Here is an 18,261-nt window from a genome sequence, read left to right on the forward strand (position 1 = left end):
GAAACGAAATATTACAGAAAAATTATAAAAAGTTAATAACAATTTAATAACTTAATGATAAATTATTGAAGCCGTGTTTACCATCTAATATCAAATGTGTCAAGCCCTCTTTCAGGTTGTTTACGCTCATCATTGCTGCTTCAGACCTTGTTTCACTGTTGTCATACTTTTAAAAATTTACTCTAAATGTGTTAAACAGTAGATGTTTTTGTAATTAATGGGCTATACTATTTATTTGTGAATGTGTTTTAGCTGTTACATTGTGTATAGTGACTGTAAATACTTAATGTACAAATTAAAGAAAAAAATGTCCTTGTGTTTTCAAGTACATTGTTCTTTTTTTATTAATTGTTAGCTCTAACTGACTAGTTTCATCTCCGGTTTTTGTCTTGTTCTTATCGTGACTTAAGAAGCTAATTGCACTTCAAATATCTCCATAAAGTTCTAAATGAAAAACAACCATTGCAGGTTTGCTTATTTCTCCACTTTAATAAATAGCAAAAAAGAGGCTCATTTGTAAGTAAGGGCATTAAACCCCATGAAAATTATCCCATTGAGTCTCACCACTTCACCACCAAGTTTAAGATGCAATATAATGGACATAGATGCAGTAGTGTGTGTGCAGTAAAATTTATTATTTTATTATTTGATGTAGACTGACAATAAATGTGCAGAAAGTCATTTTTCAGTTCAGTTCTAATTTTCATGATAACATTTTAAAGGAAAATTCTCAACACTTTTTTTTTTTAACTTTTGTTTTTACTCAAAGTTAACAAAACAAAATAATACATTATCTCATTTGATTACATAATTTTTCATAAACATTTGTAATATGATAAAAACAGAAGTACAACAGACTTAGTTTTTTTTTTTATCGTAAATGTGTATTTAGAGGCAACGATGAACGCTGGCTCCGGCGATTACATTTTTGCTTAAAATACAAAAACAGAAAGCAATTTTATGAATAGAATACGGTTTATGTTCAACTAAACGCTGCTGTAACGGTTCGTTGTTTTGTTTATACTGTCTTTAGCTTTGCTGTCAATTTTTAAAAATGCGCTTTTATTATGAAAGGGAAAGTACTTCCGGTAAATCTCAATTTGCGACCCTGCGAATGGGCGTTAGTTTAAAATCTGTCATCTTTAGAGACGTGCTAATTCTGAGGCCATTCGAAGTAACAGAGGAAGTAAAGTAGTTAATGACACATAGACTTTATCGGGTTCATTCTTAACAGTCAACAAGACACACCTTTGCTGTTAAGAAACCAAATTACATACGGTCGGACTGTTTCTGCACTCCTCTCTCTCTTTCCTCTTTACCATGGTTTGTAGCTTTTGCACCAACAGACCCCACGCACAGTCAGGCACAAGTAAGTAAAACTGTTCGCATGTACTTTCCCATTCAAAGCCTGCCACTGCGCCACTGTAGCCAGTTGTTGAACACGGCTGACCTCTAGCGGTCGCGTTTTGTAAGTACAACAATATTAAGTTCTACTTCCGGGTCGCCTGCAGATTTGAGTTGACCTGCCGTGTGTAGATCTCAGTAGGGAACCTGCAGGTAGTTGTAGGTAGAATTCATGATGTATCATCAGCCTGTGCTGAAGCATAGGCGAACTCTCCTGGAGAGGGCAGAGAAATTTATCTCAGATATTTATTTCACCGACTGCAACTTGAGAGGACGGTAAGGTTACTTAATACACAGCGCTCTGTCTGAAACTGCAATAAACTGAAACTTCTAGACAGCAGACCACTCCTGCTTTTGCTTTAAAATGATAGTCTTTGAAATGAAATATGCAGGGAGAGTGGGTCTGTGAGCAAACTTCACATATGTTCGGAGCAGAGGTTGCATGTGACTTGATATTCCTCATCAGAGTCAGGGATGGATTCCAGATTCAACTTATATGACTGTTAGTCTTGATTGCCCCCCTTTTTTGCCTTTACAGGCTCTATGGAGACTCTTGCCCCTTGGAGTCTGTCTCCTCTTTCTTATCCCCCAAAAGAATCACTTTCAGTGAAGCCTCGCAGCAGATCTTTGTACCTCATAAACTGGGTGACACCTTTGGACCCACGTAAGTTATAATCTCAGACTTAATCACCCTCACATCTTTTGCTGTATTATTGGATCTTGGCATCAACTCAAGTGTTTGATGCTTCCTGAAGTTGGTGGACCTGCTGGTTTAAAGTGACCCTAAACGTCCCTCAGTCCTGGAGAGGGAAAGAGGTTCACCTTCTGTGGGAAAGCGATGGAGAAGCTATGGTTTGGAGGGATGAGCAGCCAGTTCAGGTAATGTGAGATAGACCAGATTAAGGAGTGGAAACTATACCATAAACCCATAATAAACTTTTGTTTCAACATGGGATGTTATATATTTCAGGGCCTGACCAAAGAGGGAGAAAAGACAAGTTACATCTTGTCTGACTGTCTGAGAGATGATGAGCCACACAGGTCAGTTCACTAACAAGCTAAAATAGTGTTACTTCAGCCCTAACTGTGCTTACTGAGGTATTTGCTTCCCTTAACTGAAAAATGAATATCTTCTGTTGTACTTTAGTCTCACTCTGTATGTAGAGGTGGCCTGTAATGGGCTTTTTGGAGCAGGTCAGGGGATCTTTATCGGAGCACCAGATCCAAACAGGAAGTTTTCTGTACAGAAGGCGAAGCTGGTGGTTTTCAACCGAGATGTGCAGGAGCTGGTCACTGATTTTGAGATGCTGATTGACATTGTGAAGGTACAGTAAGAATAACAGTTCAATTTTTCATTTTAGATAAGCTCAAAGAAATGTACATGTTTAGTATGGTATCTTTTCCCTAACAGGAACTCGGGGAGGGGGAGCAGCGAGGCTATCAGGCACTTTTCACCGTCAATGAGATGGTGAACCTCTGCGATCCGTCTGATCCAGACACCTTCTCCAAAGCTCGCAGCCTCGCTCACAACTTCTTCAGCCAGAGGAATGGAGAGAGCCAGCACACAGCTCATGCAATGGGTCACTGCCACATTGACTCAGGTATGTGTGTAATTCTGCTCTTAGAATAAGTACTTGATCTCTCTGTGCTCCAACAGGAATAAACCTTGTTTCCTATTATTACCCATCAAAATGGAAACAAATGTTATGGTAATATGTTAAATCCTTTGGTATTTTTTGCTGTCAAGACCCTAACTTGATCCTTTATTGTAGATTTTTTTGTATGCAGAAATTTAAGGAGTGTTGGGATAAAAAAAATTTCAAGCCTCTAGCCTGCATGTGGTTCCCAAAGGAAATGCACACATTCATAGCTACTTCACTTTGCCATGCTTACTAATAACTGAGACTCTGTGACTGCAGCTTGGCTGTGGCCCTATGAAGAGACCATCCGCAAATGTGGCCGAAGCTGGGTGACGGTGATCCGTTTGATGGAGAAGAACCCTGATTTTGTTTTTACTTGCTCTCAGGTGATTCACAGTAACAGCTCTCAGTCATAAAACCCTAAAGAAAATCAAAGCTGTTGTCTTTAGCTCTGAGTATTTTTCTCTTCCAGGCTCAGCAGTTCCAGTGGGTGAAGAGCTGGTACCCTGGCCTCTTCTCCCAGATTCAAGACTATGTCAAGAAAGGACAGTTTATTCCAGTTGGGGGAACCTGGGTTGAAATGGTGAATGTGCCTGCTTTTTAAACTTCATGTATCTTGATTGTTTAACCCATTTGAATTCATGATATCCTGGTGTAAGACAGGCTAACAAGATGTTTACCTGTTAGGATGGTAACCTACCTTCAGGTGAGTCCATGGTGAGGCAATTCCTGGAGGGCCAGCGCTTCTTTAACCAGGAGTTTGGGATCCTGTGCAAAGAGGTAGGGACTCCCACAAACAGAAAACACACAACCTGTCAGTCTTCATATGTCTTGTACATCTCTACCCCATTTTTTCATGACGAACCATGTATAACGTAAGGGTTGTTTCTGTTCTCTTAAGTTCTGGCTTCCAGACACGTTTGGGTACTCAGCACAGCTTCCCCAAATCATGCAGGGCTGTGGCATTTCCAATTTCCTAACACAAAAGCTGAGCTGGAACCTTGTCAACACATTCCCTGTAAGAACAATATTATTATAGCAGCTCTAGCAAAGGAAAACTTTGAAAAGGAAAGTGTTGCATTTTTCGGTTTTGATTTCTCTTTTCTGAAGCACAACACGTTTTTCTGGGAAGGTCTGGATGGCTCCAAGGTTTTAACCCACTTCCCACCTGGAAATTCCTACGAAATGAAGGGCAAGGTTGAAGACGTGAGTTTTGACTTTTGTTTTGAGTCTGGTCAGGGATTATTTTCAAGTTTACATTCATCTGAGTTTCCTGTTCCCATAGCTGGTGAAAACCGTGAAGAACAACAAAGATAAAGGAAGGGCCAACCACAGCGCGGTGCTGTTTGGTTTTGGGGATGGTGGGGGTGGACCCACACAACTCATGCTGGACAGACTGCACCGGGTCCAGGACACAGATGGACTTCCCAAGTCAGTTCCTGTCCCACACTCAGCACGCAATAATAACAATAACCAAGCACAATCACATTAAACAAATCAAACCAGTCATGATGACTTTTCCTGCACCACGGGACTTTTTTAACTCTCATTTGGGTGTGATAGCACGTAGGCAGTAGTCCCCTCCTTTGGGTTTCAATATGTAAGGATATGAGTGATCTCTGCTGAGGTCATTCTCCAGTTATTTCACAGTGGCGCCAGCATGATGACGTTTACAGTGAGTCAGTGAGGTGTAACCATAGACGTCATCGGTCATTTCTTTCTCTGATTCTTGTGTTTTTGGAAGGGTTCAGACTTCTAGTCCTGAAAAGCTTTTCACTCAGCTTCAGGCTGACTCTGCTCTGCTCTGCACCTGGACTGGAGAGCTCTTCCTGGAGCTGCACAACGGGACCTACACTACACAGGCACAGGTAGAATGAAACAATCCCACCAGGGTCCTCATTTAAGAGGGAAACAAACCCAGTGTCTGAGAGAAATGAATGAATCCTAACATTTAAATATGATGTAACAAAATACTTTTAAGCAAGTTAACGTGCCTGGATGGATTAGTTGCTAATTTCAAGGCTTTTAAACAACCATGATTATTTTGAATATCATTTTTTTAAAGCTTAAACAGATGGACAACAATATGCAAGGACAACTCAGTGACACCTCACAGAAATAGATATTTCCTAAGTGATTATTAACACATGTAAAACATACATTGCAAAAATACTTGAAATCTTATCAAGTGTTTTTGGCCTTTTTTCAGTTTTTAGACTTCATCTGAGCCACAGTCACCTGATCAGTCCAAAAACAGTCGTGTTTTGAGTTATGTAAAGACAAATGAGGTCTGAATTGCCTGTAAAAAGTAAAAAAAAAACTACCAATAAAAAAAAGAAAAGTAACTTGTATTAAGACATTATTCTAGTTTCAAGCAAAATTGTCTTCTTCCACTGGCAGATTTTTTTACTTGGTACAAGCAATTCAGACCTATTTTTTTTCTTTAAATTACTTGAAATGAGACATTTTTCTGGAATGATCAGGTGAATGTGGCTCATATCAAGCATAATGAGACACTTTCTACTGAAAAGAAGACAAAAACACTTGAGAAGATTTCAGCTTTTGCAGTGTAAACCAGTTAAACTGTCATGTGCAGCCGATTTTATGTATGCTTCAATTTTCATTTCAGATTAAACGAGGAAACCGTCAGTGTGAGACGCTGCTTCATGATGTAGAGGTAGCTAGCAGCCTGGCACTGTGTCAGGTGGGAACATTCCAGTATCCTGAGGAAAAACTGCAGGAGCTCTGGAGGTGCAGTCACGTATCCAATGATAAGAATGAATGAATGAGTCCTGCTACTGTTACAGATTTGAATGGTTTCTGTTGAACTTTCCCACCCAGGCTGCTTCTTCTGAACCAGTTCCATGATGTAATTCCCGGCAGCTGCATAGAGCTTGTTGTGGAGGATGCCCTCAAGTATTATGAAGGTGCAGTTTCCAGTAGCTGTCCATTAAAGTCGGAGTCATATTGATTTGTTGTTTTGCAAAATAAAAGCTCACCATTACACTTTGTTGTAGAAATCCGTAGTGATGGTGCTTCGCTGCTGAAAGATGCTCTCAGAATCCTGGGCTCAAAAGGAGACGGTGATGGTGTGTTCAACTCTCTTCCATGGGAGCGCCATGAAGTTATACAGGTTCAGGATGCAGCTGGAAAATCCAGTCTGGGTCAGTAATTTGATATTTTTAAGCAATCTTTTGTTGCTTTTTGAAATACCACTGCACAGCTGATGCTCTGTGTTGTTTGTTGTGTTGCAGCTCTGGTGAAAGCTCCCAGCGTGGGTTTGTCTCCAGTCAAAGACACACCACCTGTAGTTCCTGTGTCTGTCACTGTTCAAGTGTGTGTCACATGCAGAGAGTGTTTGATTAATTTCACCATGAAGAAATTTAGTTATGCTAACAGATATGTGAAATCTCACAGGGTGACGGCACTATCATCATGGAGAATGGGATTTTAAAGACTGTCATAAGCAGTGATGGCACGTTAGCATCACTGTGTTTGATCAATGCAAACAGGTATGACAGCAGTGCATGTGGAAGCCTGTTTCTCTGAACAGAATTAAAAGTTACCAAAATTTCCTCTGTGTATTTTAGAGAAGCCATCTCTGAGGGAAGTTATGGGAACCAGTTTGTGATGTTTGATGATGTTCCTCTGTACTGGGATGCTTGGGATGTGATGGACTACCACCTGCAGACAAGGTGTCAGTCATTACCGTAAAATCTATCTTTTAGCAGATAATTAGATGTCATAGTATTCCCTTGTTTTGCAGATACTTTAGATGTGAATATGAAAACCCAAACTGCTGAATTTACTCCATAGGAAGCCCGTCCTGGAGGTGGTTCAGCCTGCTCACGTGGTCTCTTCAGACCCGCTCAGATGCAGTGTCAGCTTTACCCTCAGGATCAGCGATAAAAGCACCATCACTCAGGAGATCGTCGTTGACGCCATGTGTCCTTATATCAAGTTTAACACAGAGGTTTGTCTCTCTAAAAATCCAAGTTGCTTAAAAAGTTTAAACTCTGGTGCAGCTCTTGCTGCATTCTCTCATTTCAGGTGACATGGTTCGAGTCACACAAGTTCCTTAAGGTGGAGTTCCCTGTGCGAGTACACAGCCCCAATGCCACCTATGAGATCCAGTTTGGTCATCTGCAGAGGCCTACACACAGGAACACTTCATGGGACTGGGCCAGATTTGAAGTAAGATCCTAAAAGTCACCACTAAAGTTATGTGTCTGTCAAAGCATGGCATGAATACTAAAACCAGAAATACTCAGGGTTGTCTCTGAGTCTCACTGCTTTTGGAGCAGGTACCTTTGATAAGTGGAAAAAGTCCCTTGCAGAATCTGTAAATCCTGGCTCCTGCAGCTTTATCCTCCAAAGATCCCTGTTACCTGAGGGAAAGCTGCTCTGTGCTAGCTTGGTGTTCCCCTATTAAATCTGATATCAGTGATGATGATCGAACAAAGATGTGTTGCTTTGTTTTATTTTAAGTTTTTTCTTCCCAGGTTTGGGGTCACAAATGGGCTGACCTGTCTGAGCACAGCTTTGGAGTTGCATTGCTGAATGACTGCAAATACGGCTACTCTGTCCACAAGAACACCATGACCCTGTCACTGTGAGAATAATACCCTCTGTTCACTAAACACTGGTTAACCAACAGGACAATCCAGTGAACTTTGATTTAAAATCATGCCTTTGTCTTAGACTGAGAGCACCAAAGGCCCCAGATGCCAACGCTGACATGGGAACACATCATTTTACCTACGCAGTCATGCCTCACACAGGTAGTATTTCCAAAACAGTGCTCTGATTACTCTTTCTAAAGATGTGCCTTGTGACTATTACTTACATAATCTGTGTTGAAATTAAGGGTCCTTTCAAGATGCCTCTGTCATCCAGTCGGCCTATAATCTAAACTACCCTCTGAGGTCAATTCAGTGTGCTCCTGACATCAAGCCCTGGAGTGCTTTTACCTTAAGCCCTGTAGCAGTTGTCATGGAGACCATCAAGCAGGTGAGCAATCCAGTCCAGTGCTTGACCAAACTTGACCTACTTCACTTAACCTCCTAATGGCCTTTTGCTTTATTTTCAATGACAGGCTGAGGACAGGAAGGGGGCACTTGTTGTCCGTCTCTTCGAGTCACACGGGAGTCATGTGACTGCTACGCTCTGCACAGACCTTCCAGTCAGGGAAGCTTGGCAGTAAGAATTTCTCTCTTCTTGTAATGTTCACTGGTTTTTAGGAGGCGTTGTCTTGTATAAATAAAACTTTTTCTCTTGCAGTTGTGATTTGTTGGAGAGACCAGACCTCGCCCATCCTGCTGACATTACGTCAAAGGGAATCACCCTGAACTTCAGGCCATTTCAAATCATCTCGCTTCTTCTCATCTTCTGAATTTTCCTTCATTTTACACAAATCACATCTGATGCACTTGATAACTTTTAGTTAAAAGTTTGACAAGTGTTGATTTTCTATCAGATCATAGAAAGTATGGACAACTTTTATAGAAATGTTTTAATAAAAAATATACAAAAAAGTACAAAATCATAAAAAACTGCTTAATAAATGTGGCTGTCCCATTAGCTTTTACTTGCTGCTCTGTCTGGTCACTCTTCCACTGCGAGTCTGAACACCTGCAATAAAACACAAACTGTGGGTTAGGACTCTGTTTAGCTTTCTTTCAGAATAGAAGTAGCCTTGACAGGTATGTGATGATCCATTTTTCATTTGTGCTCAAGAGAAGAACTCTTAAAAAACTAAACTTGGCAGGGTAATCTGAGCAAACACAATTTCTATAGAAAAGATGCTACAACAAGTGTACTTGGTTTTTAATTGATCTAGAAATTAAAACTTTCAAGAGAAAAATTAGATATATGAATGCTTGCAGCTATTTTAAAACAAAGGAAAATGGCTCACTTTAGTTACTGATTACTGAAATTAAATTAATTTCACATTTAAAAGAATTACAGAACTCTTTCCACTTGCTACCACATTTTTTTCCACCTGGCACAAATTTCTACTTTGTTAAAGACTGTTAAAAAAATATTCCGTAACCCTTCTTATAAATAGATCACCTTTCAAGTCTGTTATGGCTTCAAACCCCCCACCCCCCGTCGAAGGAGAGGTTGAGTCATAAGAAAATCCATGGCTATAAAGAGTGCACCTGAAATAACTGGCTCCGTGCTGATGCCCTTCCTCCTCACTGCAGCTGAAGTCTTTTCTTCCTGCGGTGTGTTTTCATCTTGGTTCTTTTCAGTCTTTCTTCTCTTGGATCCGGTTTCCTTTTCTGCATCCTTTTCTTTCTTTGGTGTTTTGCTCACACTTCCTCGTTTCTTTGTGGTGCTTGCAGAGCGGCTCTTGGGTACCTAGTGAAATTAAAAAGGTGTCAAGAGTTTTATGTGTTAAGGTTTGTAAAATTAGATTAAGACAAACAATAAATCATCCTTACCTTTTTCTTGTTTGTATAGTCATGGTCGTCCTCCTTCTTTGCTCTTTTTTTTGCCTTAGGTGACTTTGCATCTTCAGTGAAAGAAAATGACACCAATTAAGTTGAATTTATTAAATATATTTGACATTTAGTGTTTGTTTCATAGGTTTGAAGTGTTGCTTACCTTTAGGCACCATGGGTCCTGGATTTCCCTGAAATAGAGGAACAATTTTAGTATTCAGTCCTGTGCTAGATAATTTAAGTGCAGTCATGAGTACTCACAAAACAATATTTAACATCATTACTGACAGCAGGAGATGACAAAAATGCACAACAAAAGACCATAAGAACAATGCTTTTTTATGTCCAACTTCCAAAGTGAAGTATAAAACAAAACATTTCAACAGCTTGAGGATGAAAACTGTCCAGGTCCAGATAAGAACAGTGACTGTTGAGTGGCTGATGCAGTTTGAATTACAAGTCAAGCAGATCAACATGAACATAATACATGGTTTTCATGCAGGTTGTTGTGAACTCACTTTAAACCACATAGTTCTTCCATTGTGGTCCCTGATAGAATTCATTCCTTCAACATAGTAACACCGCAGCCAGGCCTCAAAGTCAGAGTAATCTTGCTTCTCAGGGTCATAGCCCTTCCCACCTGAGCCACAAAATATGTCAAAACATAATGCTTCATTGTTTATTTCTGTTACATTTGGATAAGAGAGCAGTTTTTCATTCCAAGTCTGAGTTAATGCTAAAAGTATGATCACCCACCCAGGTTCACCACCTCCAGAGGTACTGTGTGACACAGTCTGAGCAGGTCGCCTGTCTCCTCTTTCACCTTCCTCTGTTTAGCTCTGCCTGACTTCTGCGGCACAACAAAAAAGAGGTGCTGTGAGAACAGGAAAAGTGGTTAAAGCAAAGAGATGAAAATTTTGCTTGTCTACCTTTTTGTCTGGGTTCTCATTTTTCACAGGTCTCTCACTTTCACAGAAATCCACTGACTCAAGACCTTCCAGTACAGTCCTGGCAGGCACAAAGGGTGGGATGTTCAACCTAACAAAAAAAAAAAAAAAAAAACGACTTACTCCTTTCTTTTGGAGAAAAGAAGGCTCTTTTGTTTCAGAAGCAGGTCTGAATCATTATGCCCCCCCACGGGAAGCAGGAGACACAATAAAGTGAAAGAAGCTATTCATTTCATATCAGAGGGAAACCAACCTTGATCCTTGTGAATGCTGTTACTGTGTATCAGTCATAGTTTACATCTTGCTGATGGGGTTTCTCATCAGAGACTTTCAGGGAGAGCAGGATACTGGAAAAGTTTACCTAGTCCTTAAGGCATCTGGAGAAGACAAAAACTACCTCCAGTGTCCTCTCCTTGTCTCCTACACTGATACCAAAACTCAGTGAATTTCCTCTAAAATATTTGTACTCTACTTGGTATCATCTTGCCTGAAGCACCCTCTCTTTCTGACAGTCAGGCCATGGGTTTTTGTGCTAATGACAGTTGAGTCTGCGGCTTGGCTAGGTGACTGTCAACACTGACTTGCAAAAACATAGATATCATATTATAGTTGTGATGATGTTCACATTTGTTTATCACCTGAAAAGGATTTCAGCTCTCAGGTAGTTCCCAATACCGTTGAAGTACTTCTGATTAAGCAGAGCTTCACAGATGGGTCTGTCAAAGGCATGGTCAGACAGGTGTGACACCACGTTCTCCCTGTAAGACAAAGAGCTGGTCAGTTTGAGAGGTATAATTTAACTGTGGCAGGCGACACGCAAACTTTACTAACCTGAAGCTCTTGTACTCAAACATGATACAGGGCCCTCTGCCAGCCTGCCACGCCCCATTGGGCTGCCAGCTGCCAAACCTACGCACATCCACAAAGCTCAGCACTCTGCAGGGCTTCTCTTTGGTATAAAACCGCAGGTGGGAGTGTTTGGGGAGCTCATCCTCTGAGGTTAGGCGGAAGAAACCCGACATCCCAAAGCGAAAGACAATTTCCATCGGCTGGTCGGCCTGCCCTGCCTTTCCTTTCTTTGCTGGTTCATCACTCTTTATGGGGGTCAGCGTCAGCTTCACTTCTTTTCCTCTGGAAGCAGCTGTGATACGATAGGCATCACAGGTGAAGGGCACATCTGGACTTTTGCTGACTTCAGATTTTTGGACTGATCCAGTAAACACCAATCCCTTACACATCTTGTTCACATAAAGGCTGGCCAAGTGGAGCTCTGGTCCTTCAGGCATTTTGCTGGAATTAATGAAGCTGAGCTGTAAATGCAGAAAATCAGATAGCTGAGTACATATTAGTCAGAAAAATAATACACCAAGGTCCACTAGGAAACTAGAAGAGTGAATGATATATTTCAGCACACAGATTCATTTGATATGATCATCAGGTGTTTTTTCTTCCTTAAAAAGGTCTGATTAGCTCGGTTATTTAAAGTGTCATGAGGGTTTAAATGTGCATTGATTGACCTTTTTGCTACTGAGAGAACGTGATTTATAGAAGCATGTGCATTTGAAAAATACACACTCACATACATAAACCATATGCAAATCAGTGCCTTTCTAACAAAACTCCACAAGACGGTTCCTATACCCACGTGTGTCAATTGTTATTCATCATGCATTCAGTCTTGTTTTAACCAGATATAAGGTTTCTTCTTTGAATATATTAAAACAAGCGGCGCAGACACAAGAGGAGAGCCTGCCAATTAACTCTTTACTAAAGAAATATTAAAGTTGGCGTTTCAATGATTGGGCTGCATTGAAAGACACAACTTAGCGAAACCAGGAAACAAACTGCACTGAGCATAAAACAGTCACTTACTTCACAATTTAGTGATGTCTCTTTGCTTTCTGCAAGGCTGCCACGATGAGCAGGTACGGCTTGGCCCGAAATTGGCTTTTACAACATGCATGTTATCAAACAACTTGTGTAACATCACTGAAGCGCATTCATTCATCCTAAAGTCTCGCGAGATCGAAACGTTTCCGGTTCTCGACACAAGTAATAAGCTTTTTCTTATTAAGTGTTCTGCATACAAGAGGATACTCCGTCGTTTTCCAAAATAATTTTTTAAAGAGGTAAATACAATGCGGCTTCACTTGCAGAAACACTACGGAAAACACATATGTTAGCTAGACAGAAAGCTGACTAACTGCCAATGCATGCTGGGATATGTAGGCAATAAAGAAACACGGGATTTCAACACTTCACTTGTGGTAAACATTTTTTTTTAGTAGCCAATACACAAATCAAACAAAAATGTGTAAATCACAATACAATAATGTACAAAATTGTCCTTCCATGTTTTTCTTCCAGTGACAGATACCCCAGTCTGGAAAAAAAATCAACTTGTGTGGTTTAAAAAAAAATCATCCAGTCCAAAAACAAAATAACTATTACACATGACTTTTGACTAATTTCATACAAAGTTTTGCTGTACAAGAAGGAAGTATGGCACTTTTGAGAGCCCATCTCTCTAGTGGTCTAGTCTTCTTTTTATTGCAGTGCATTCATCATTGCCTGGGCTTGTTTGAGCTCTGTAAAAAACAGACCAAAAATATCAATCATGGCAAACATCTTTCTTATAAAAGTATATAAAAAGATAGTTTCTCTGAGGAAAAAAATGATACAGTTAAGAACTAACCGGAAAGTAGGACTCTGAACTTGTCAGCAGAAACAGAAACAACAGTCGTCTCTGTGGAGCCTGACTCTGCTCCCTGTGCTTGCAGTTTGAGGTGGATCATTGGTGCATTCACCTCTTTTAGCTCACTTGAGCTGAGAGTGTAGTCGACACGCCAGGACACAGCCTCCAGACGCCCCACTAAAAGTTCATTACACAGCAGGCAACACCCTTCAGTCAGTGTTCAGTCAGCTGATATATTTCCTTCTTCTTAAAAAAGCGAAGACAGACAGAAATACTTACATCTCAGGCTTGTCTCTCTTAGCTTGTCTTGCAGTGCAGAGTGTTTGTCTTCATATGATTTGCAGAGCCCTGTTGCGTGTTCTACAAGGAAAATTGTGTGTTGACATGTCATTACTTGAAAGCATTTGAACAAACTGCGAGAGCATACACAATGAGACATTGTGCGTCTTCTGACAGATATGAGGTAATAAAATATGCATGTACCATTTGAAAAACACTCATCTGTCAAATTAGGTGGAAATAACACGTGTGTATTTGATTCTTTTTATGCACATTGTTTTCAATGCGCTGCACCACATCCCCCTCTGGACAGCATTGTTTCAGCAGTCAAATTGTGCATTTACTGAGTCCGTTTCAAGTTCAAGCAGAGTACAAGGTTTGTTCTTACTCAAGTTACATCATAGACAATATAACAATGCAGAAGGAAACATTAATAAAACAATGGGCTTTTTTTAAGAACCTATGTTTGTTCTCAGAAATGATGTAATTCTTCATGTCATGGATAATTCTTGCCCTTGGGTCTATATTCTAAGATTCAGCTACATAATCGCCCCTTTCCACCCAAAAGTGGGCATCAGTGGACTTACCTTTAGGCAGACCGAGCTGCTGCAGCTCACTGGACAGAGATTCACTGTCGACATCATGCTTGGCTGCACTAGACAAAATAAAGCTGAGCACTGCCACGCTAGCTTTGATGTCTCCACTCTCTGCAAGAGATGTTCAAGAAATGAACTTGTGACAAATAACAAGAAACATCATGCTGATATGATGCAGTTGCAGGATTGTGTGCAAGTAACTGTGTGATTTAAACAATGTAAATTTTCTTCTAATACCAAATCCCATTTTGTCAAAATAAAATTTAAAGATGCTATAAGGAGGATCTGCTTAAACTGGTCTGTCTCGCCACCTTATGGCCCAGAGTCTCACGCAGTGTTGCAAATTACTTTTAGTGATGAGTGTGTTTGTTTTTGTATTTAAAAGGAAATTGGAGCGAAACAAATTTTCTTTGTTCAACACTACTCTTTACTAGATACAACGCGCCGAGGCAAGGTATATATATCAGTACAGTTATGTAGCGGTAAGGTTTGGAACGTGACATTGAGCAAACATTAAAGGAGCCGGCCATATGTAGTGCTATCGTCAGTGTGGTGCTCCAACGTATCTGTAGGCTAACATGGCAACAAGCAAATCAATGCCAGTTTGTAAGTAGTTTAGGCGCTGTCTGTATTTACTGCTGCTGACAGCCTGGTGCTCTAAGACATGTGAGTATTGTGTAACGTAAGTAAATCCTGGTTAGCCATGTCCTGCCAGTCATCTGGCATAGCACAACTAACGTAACTCTCCATTTTATTGATAGACTCTCAAGTTTGTACAGACTCCTGCAGGATAACTGCTGCATGTGGGTTGGAATGAACATGATCATAAAAAGTTTAGCCACTGTGTTAGCCTTTAGCCTGTGCGCTATCACTCTCCCATTTAGCTTTCTTCTGTGCTTCTGTCCTTTTTCTGTCTGACAGTTAGGCTCCAATGTCCACCTTCACTACAAAATTCATCACAGAAATAACCTTTAGCTGAGAAAAAAAACAGATCTCTCCTCTCACTACTAAACTTCGTCAGCCGGCACGGTGTTGACGTAGATACCTCGACATGCCGTAAATCAATCCGGTCCTGCTCGACCCAACTGGGATGCCAAGAAATAGCATTTTGAAATAGCCTTTAACCTGTAATATTGGTGCTGACAATCTCATTTTAAAGGGTAAATTACAATCAGACATATATCTAGAAGGGAGACTTTTGTGAGATTATCAAACTCCTCACAGACCCTTTAACAGAGGTCTTTTATATGCCGTTAAGTATTTCTACAGTTAAGTGTTGCAACTTTGGATAGCTCTAGGAAGGGGGAAACGATCCATGGAAATCTTAGAAGACCTCATCCTTCTAAATCATCACTTTCAGGTTCTGTATTCAGACACAGGTACAGAGTCAGAGTCCCATGAGCAAAGAAAAGGAAATCATTTGAACACCTCACCCCACACTTGGCCCTTTATTTAACACATAGCACACTTTAAATTCTCATCTACACTGTGATGCCTTTCTTAGTATTTCCCCTAATACACATCTTTTAAGGCTATGTTGTGTTTTTGAGCTTATTTGAGTATTGTATACGACTTACCAAACTTTGCATCTGCAGTAAGCTTCGAAACTTTGTCATACTAGAAAACAAAGGACAGTATTACAGTATTACAGTATAACAATACAGAACTGGTCAAAGTGTCAAAGTGTCTGAATGCAGGGTTAGACAAGCAGTCACTATCTAACATACTTACATCTATGCCTTCCCCCAGCAAATCCTTCAGCACTTGAACACAGAGGAGTTTCATTTTCACACTTGACTGTCGCATTGGTGAGGCAGAAAACAAACACATTAAACTGACATTAAAACAAAACGTCTTTAGAAAGTCATGTGATAGACTGACATCAATACTCACTATCTTCGCTAATGTGCTAATTTCGGCAAGTACCCAGTCCGGGCAGTCCAGATCCCCACAGAAACGGAACCGCTTTGAAACGAAAGGTATTGTTAACACATTTTTTATCTGTTCACTGTAACACAATTAAATAAGGTAACTCAGTGATTCTATGAGTGAAGCTGCTGATTAGCTTAACCTGCTAGCTACCCGAAAGCCGAGTTAGCCTTCGGAAGTGTTGTCTTATATAAATACAAGACGTTTGCTATGCATGCAACCGTTATGTCCTGTGAATTAAAAAAAAAGCTTCATATAAAGCAAACTGTGGAGAGATAGTACAATTTTTGAAAGTGTTTACCATGGTTGTCAGTCAGCTGAGCTGTGCTCTTCTTCGTCTCAGAGGTTTGCGGCTCCTCACAGCTATTACGTTGCATTACTGCCACCCTATGGTTTCAATTCACTTTATTTCTTAGTACCACTAGAGTCCTGGCCAGTCGTCTTTATAAACCACATAATTATCTTTCTGTCATCCTCATAATGCTTCTGAAAGATTCCTACAGCTGCATTGTGTCTGTGTCATGCTGGTGGTTGTAACCTTCTGTTCCAGTCTTTGTTTCTGTATTTTCAACATGCTACAAGTAAATAGTCCACTCTTCCTGCCTCACTGCACCCACTGTCCTGTTGTTCCTCTAAGATGGAAAATAATAACTCGGCTCTATCCTTGGCCTGCCTATTAATATCTTCTTTATACATTTTCCCTATGACTTTGCTAATTTAACATTTACTTCAGCTTTTTCTTTAATCAAAGCCTCTAGGAGATGTTTTTTTCCCTGGCTTGTTGATCTGGTGTATAAGAGCAGTATGTCATAAAAATGACCTGATACTTTTGGCTGAGTCATGATGCTTGTTGGTGCTACATATAGTTATTTTACTTGCACTATTTTTTTCACAACCATGCCCTTGATAATACTGATGCAGATGTTTGCTTAATAACAAAAAACCCTTGATCACCTTTAATCGATAAGGAGATTTTTCCATCACTACCCGTCTGAATTACTGCAACTCTCTCCTCCTCAGCCTTCCCACAACAACCCTACAAAGATTACAGTATGTACAGAACTGTGCAGCCAGATCGCTTTGTCACACATGGACTTGGGATCACATCACACCCACACTATATCACCTCCACTGACTCCCAGTCAAACACCAGATCACCTTTAAAATAACCCTCCTTGTCTATAAACCTTTCTACTGCCTTGCAGTCCTTTACCTATATAACCTTCTCCATCCATACACTCCTAGTCCTCCTTTACATTCCTCCGAAGCCCTGCTCCTCTCTATTCCCACCTCAGTGCTTGACAGGGCCTTCAGTCTGACTGGCCCCAAATTGTGGAATGCCTTACCCAAGGAACTGCGTATGTGCTCGACTCGTACTGCTTTTGAAACTAAACTGGGACTTAATGACTTAACTAAAGACTCATCTTTTAAAACAAGTCTTCCCTAGCTACTCCTGGGAGAATATGTTAACGTTTCTGTCTTATTGTTTTAATTTGATCTTGATGGTATTGCTGTAATATTTTATTGCATACCTTCTTATCTTATTGATTTATATTGCTTATTGTATTTTATCTTTTTTCTAAGTGGCATTGGGGGACCTGAAAGGTGCTTATAAATAAAACTTATTATAATTATCATTATTATTTTTATTGAATACTAATCTCATTCAACTGCAGCCAACTTGCATTTTTAGAGCCACCAGTAAGAAACTAGTGAATGTTGTTGCATGGGTATGTCTGCTTAATCATGAGCAGTTTAAAATCAATTTCTCTACTTTCTATACCCACAGTGGGTTTTCAGGCCACACCACATGAACAGAACTCTATTTCTGATACTGCCCTATCTTCTGCTACTCATTTCCTATCAGAACCATATTTTTCAACCCCCTCTCTCTCCAAACAAGTCTGTTGCATCCTCTCCTCTGATGTTTTCTCCAACCTTTCATGCTGATGCTTTAGAATGCTGCAAGCTGCTTCCTGTGTAACCATGGCAGCATCTCACCTGCTTTCATCTGAAGTGCATTAACTTCTCAGAGACTCTCTCTTGGAGCCTGAGCCTGTTTAATATTGGGTTCCACGAACACAGATTTTGCAGCAGAACCAGATACAACACCTCCATAATCTAATCTTGATCTAATTAAAGCTGTACTGTCTGTTCCAGTGAAAAAATAGCTCCCCTGTTCCTTCTTTTTCAAAGTGCATCATCAACTGCAAAAAGTGAAAGCCCTATACCCATTAGCATGAAAAATATAGGTCCTTTGGGAGTCTGATGACCTCGTTAAGCACTTTCTTTCATACGTCTTCTCTTCCTTTGCTGGTTTTGATC

General features: G+C 40.3%; 3 protein-coding genes across 3 annotated transcripts; 1 reads left to right on the forward strand and 2 right to left on the reverse strand.

The window, feature by feature from the left end:
* Positions 1–1,511: 1,511 nt before the first annotated feature.
* man2c1 (mannosidase, alpha, class 2C, member 1) lies at positions 1,512–9,209 on the forward strand. The gene is made up of 26 exons (XM_074676852.1): positions 1,512–1,680; positions 1,943–2,068; positions 2,160–2,283; positions 2,375–2,445; positions 2,552–2,729; positions 2,816–3,005; positions 3,324–3,430; positions 3,517–3,627; positions 3,732–3,824; positions 3,946–4,062; positions 4,155–4,250; positions 4,330–4,475; positions 4,789–4,912; positions 5,674–5,795; positions 5,886–5,971; positions 6,062–6,208; positions 6,299–6,378; positions 6,462–6,556; positions 6,635–6,739; positions 6,861–7,017; positions 7,095–7,238; positions 7,547–7,656; positions 7,746–7,825; positions 7,912–8,054; positions 8,140–8,243; positions 8,325–9,209. Exons 1-26 carry the CDS (start codon positions 1,577–1,579, stop codon positions 8,434–8,436), a joined length of 3,072 nt encoding a protein of 1,023 aa, XP_074532953.1. The 5' UTR covers positions 1,512–1,576; the 3' UTR covers positions 8,437–9,209.
* Positions 8,542–12,451, reverse strand: neil1 (nei-like DNA glycosylase 1). The gene is made up of 10 exons (XM_074676853.1): positions 12,310–12,451; positions 11,269–11,747; positions 11,076–11,195; positions 10,420–10,528; positions 10,247–10,340; positions 10,009–10,130; positions 9,654–9,681; positions 9,491–9,561; positions 9,206–9,407; positions 8,542–8,675 (listed from the first exon to the last, which is right to left on the reverse strand). The coding sequence occupies exons 2-10, from the start codon at positions 11,721–11,723 to the stop codon at positions 8,629–8,631; spliced, it is 1,248 nt and encodes a 415-aa protein (XP_074532954.1). The 5' UTR covers positions 11,724–11,747; positions 12,310–12,451; the 3' UTR covers positions 8,542–8,628.
* Positions 12,452–12,628: 177 nt separating this feature from the next.
* commd4 (COMM domain containing 4) lies at positions 12,629–16,383 on the reverse strand. The gene is made up of 8 exons (XM_074676855.1): positions 16,238–16,383; positions 15,901–15,972; positions 15,739–15,804; positions 15,585–15,624; positions 13,999–14,118; positions 13,412–13,492; positions 13,133–13,309; positions 12,629–13,025 (listed from the first exon to the last, which is right to left on the reverse strand). The coding sequence occupies exons 1-8, from the start codon at positions 16,238–16,240 to the stop codon at positions 12,985–12,987; spliced, it is 600 nt and encodes a 199-aa protein (XP_074532956.1). The 5' UTR covers positions 16,241–16,383; the 3' UTR covers positions 12,629–12,984.
* Between the last annotated feature and the right edge of the window lie 1,878 nt (positions 16,384–18,261).

This window comes from Halichoeres trimaculatus, unplaced genomic scaffold (assembly GCF_033239565.1).
Source record: "Halichoeres trimaculatus isolate MK-OKI-2021-1 unplaced genomic scaffold, fHalTri1.1 fHalTri1_scaffold_10, whole genome shotgun sequence".
NCBI lineage: Eukaryota > Metazoa > Chordata > Actinopteri > Labriformes > Labridae > Halichoeres > Halichoeres trimaculatus.

Bases quoted from the DNA above. Each gene is read 5' to 3' on its own strand.
- neil1 (XM_074676853.1), bottom strand. From the start codon at position 11,723: ATGCCTGAAGGACCAGAGCTCCACTTGGCCAGCCTTTATGTGAACAAG. The intron at 11,196-11,268 runs GTTAGTAAAGTT...TTTGTCTTACAG, and splicing joins TTTGAGTACAAGAGCTTCAG to GGAGAACGTGGTGTCACACC. The intron at 8,676-9,205 runs GTGCACTCTTTA...GTTTTATTGCAG, and splicing joins CACGGAGCCAGTTATTTCAG to GTGTTCAGACTCGCAGTGGA.
- commd4 (XM_074676855.1), bottom strand. The intron at 14,119-15,584 runs GTAAGTCGTATA...CATCTCTTGCAG, and splicing joins TACTGCAGATGCAAAGTTTG to AGAGTGGAGACATCAAAGCT. The intron at 13,493-13,998 runs GTAAGTCCACTG...TTTTCCTTGTAG, and splicing joins GCAGCTCGGTCTGCCTAAAG to AACACGCAACAGGGCTCTGC.
- man2c1 (XM_074676852.1), top strand. From the start codon at position 1,577: ATGATGTATCATCAGCCTGTGCTGAAGCATAGGCGAACTCTCCTGGAG. The intron at 4,063-4,154 runs GTAAGAACAATA...TCTTTTCTGAAG, and splicing joins ACCTTGTCAACACATTCCCT to CACAACACGTTTTTCTGGGA. The intron at 5,796-5,885 runs GTGCAGTCACGT...TTTCCCACCCAG, and splicing joins AAACTGCAGGAGCTCTGGAG to GCTGCTTCTTCTGAACCAGT.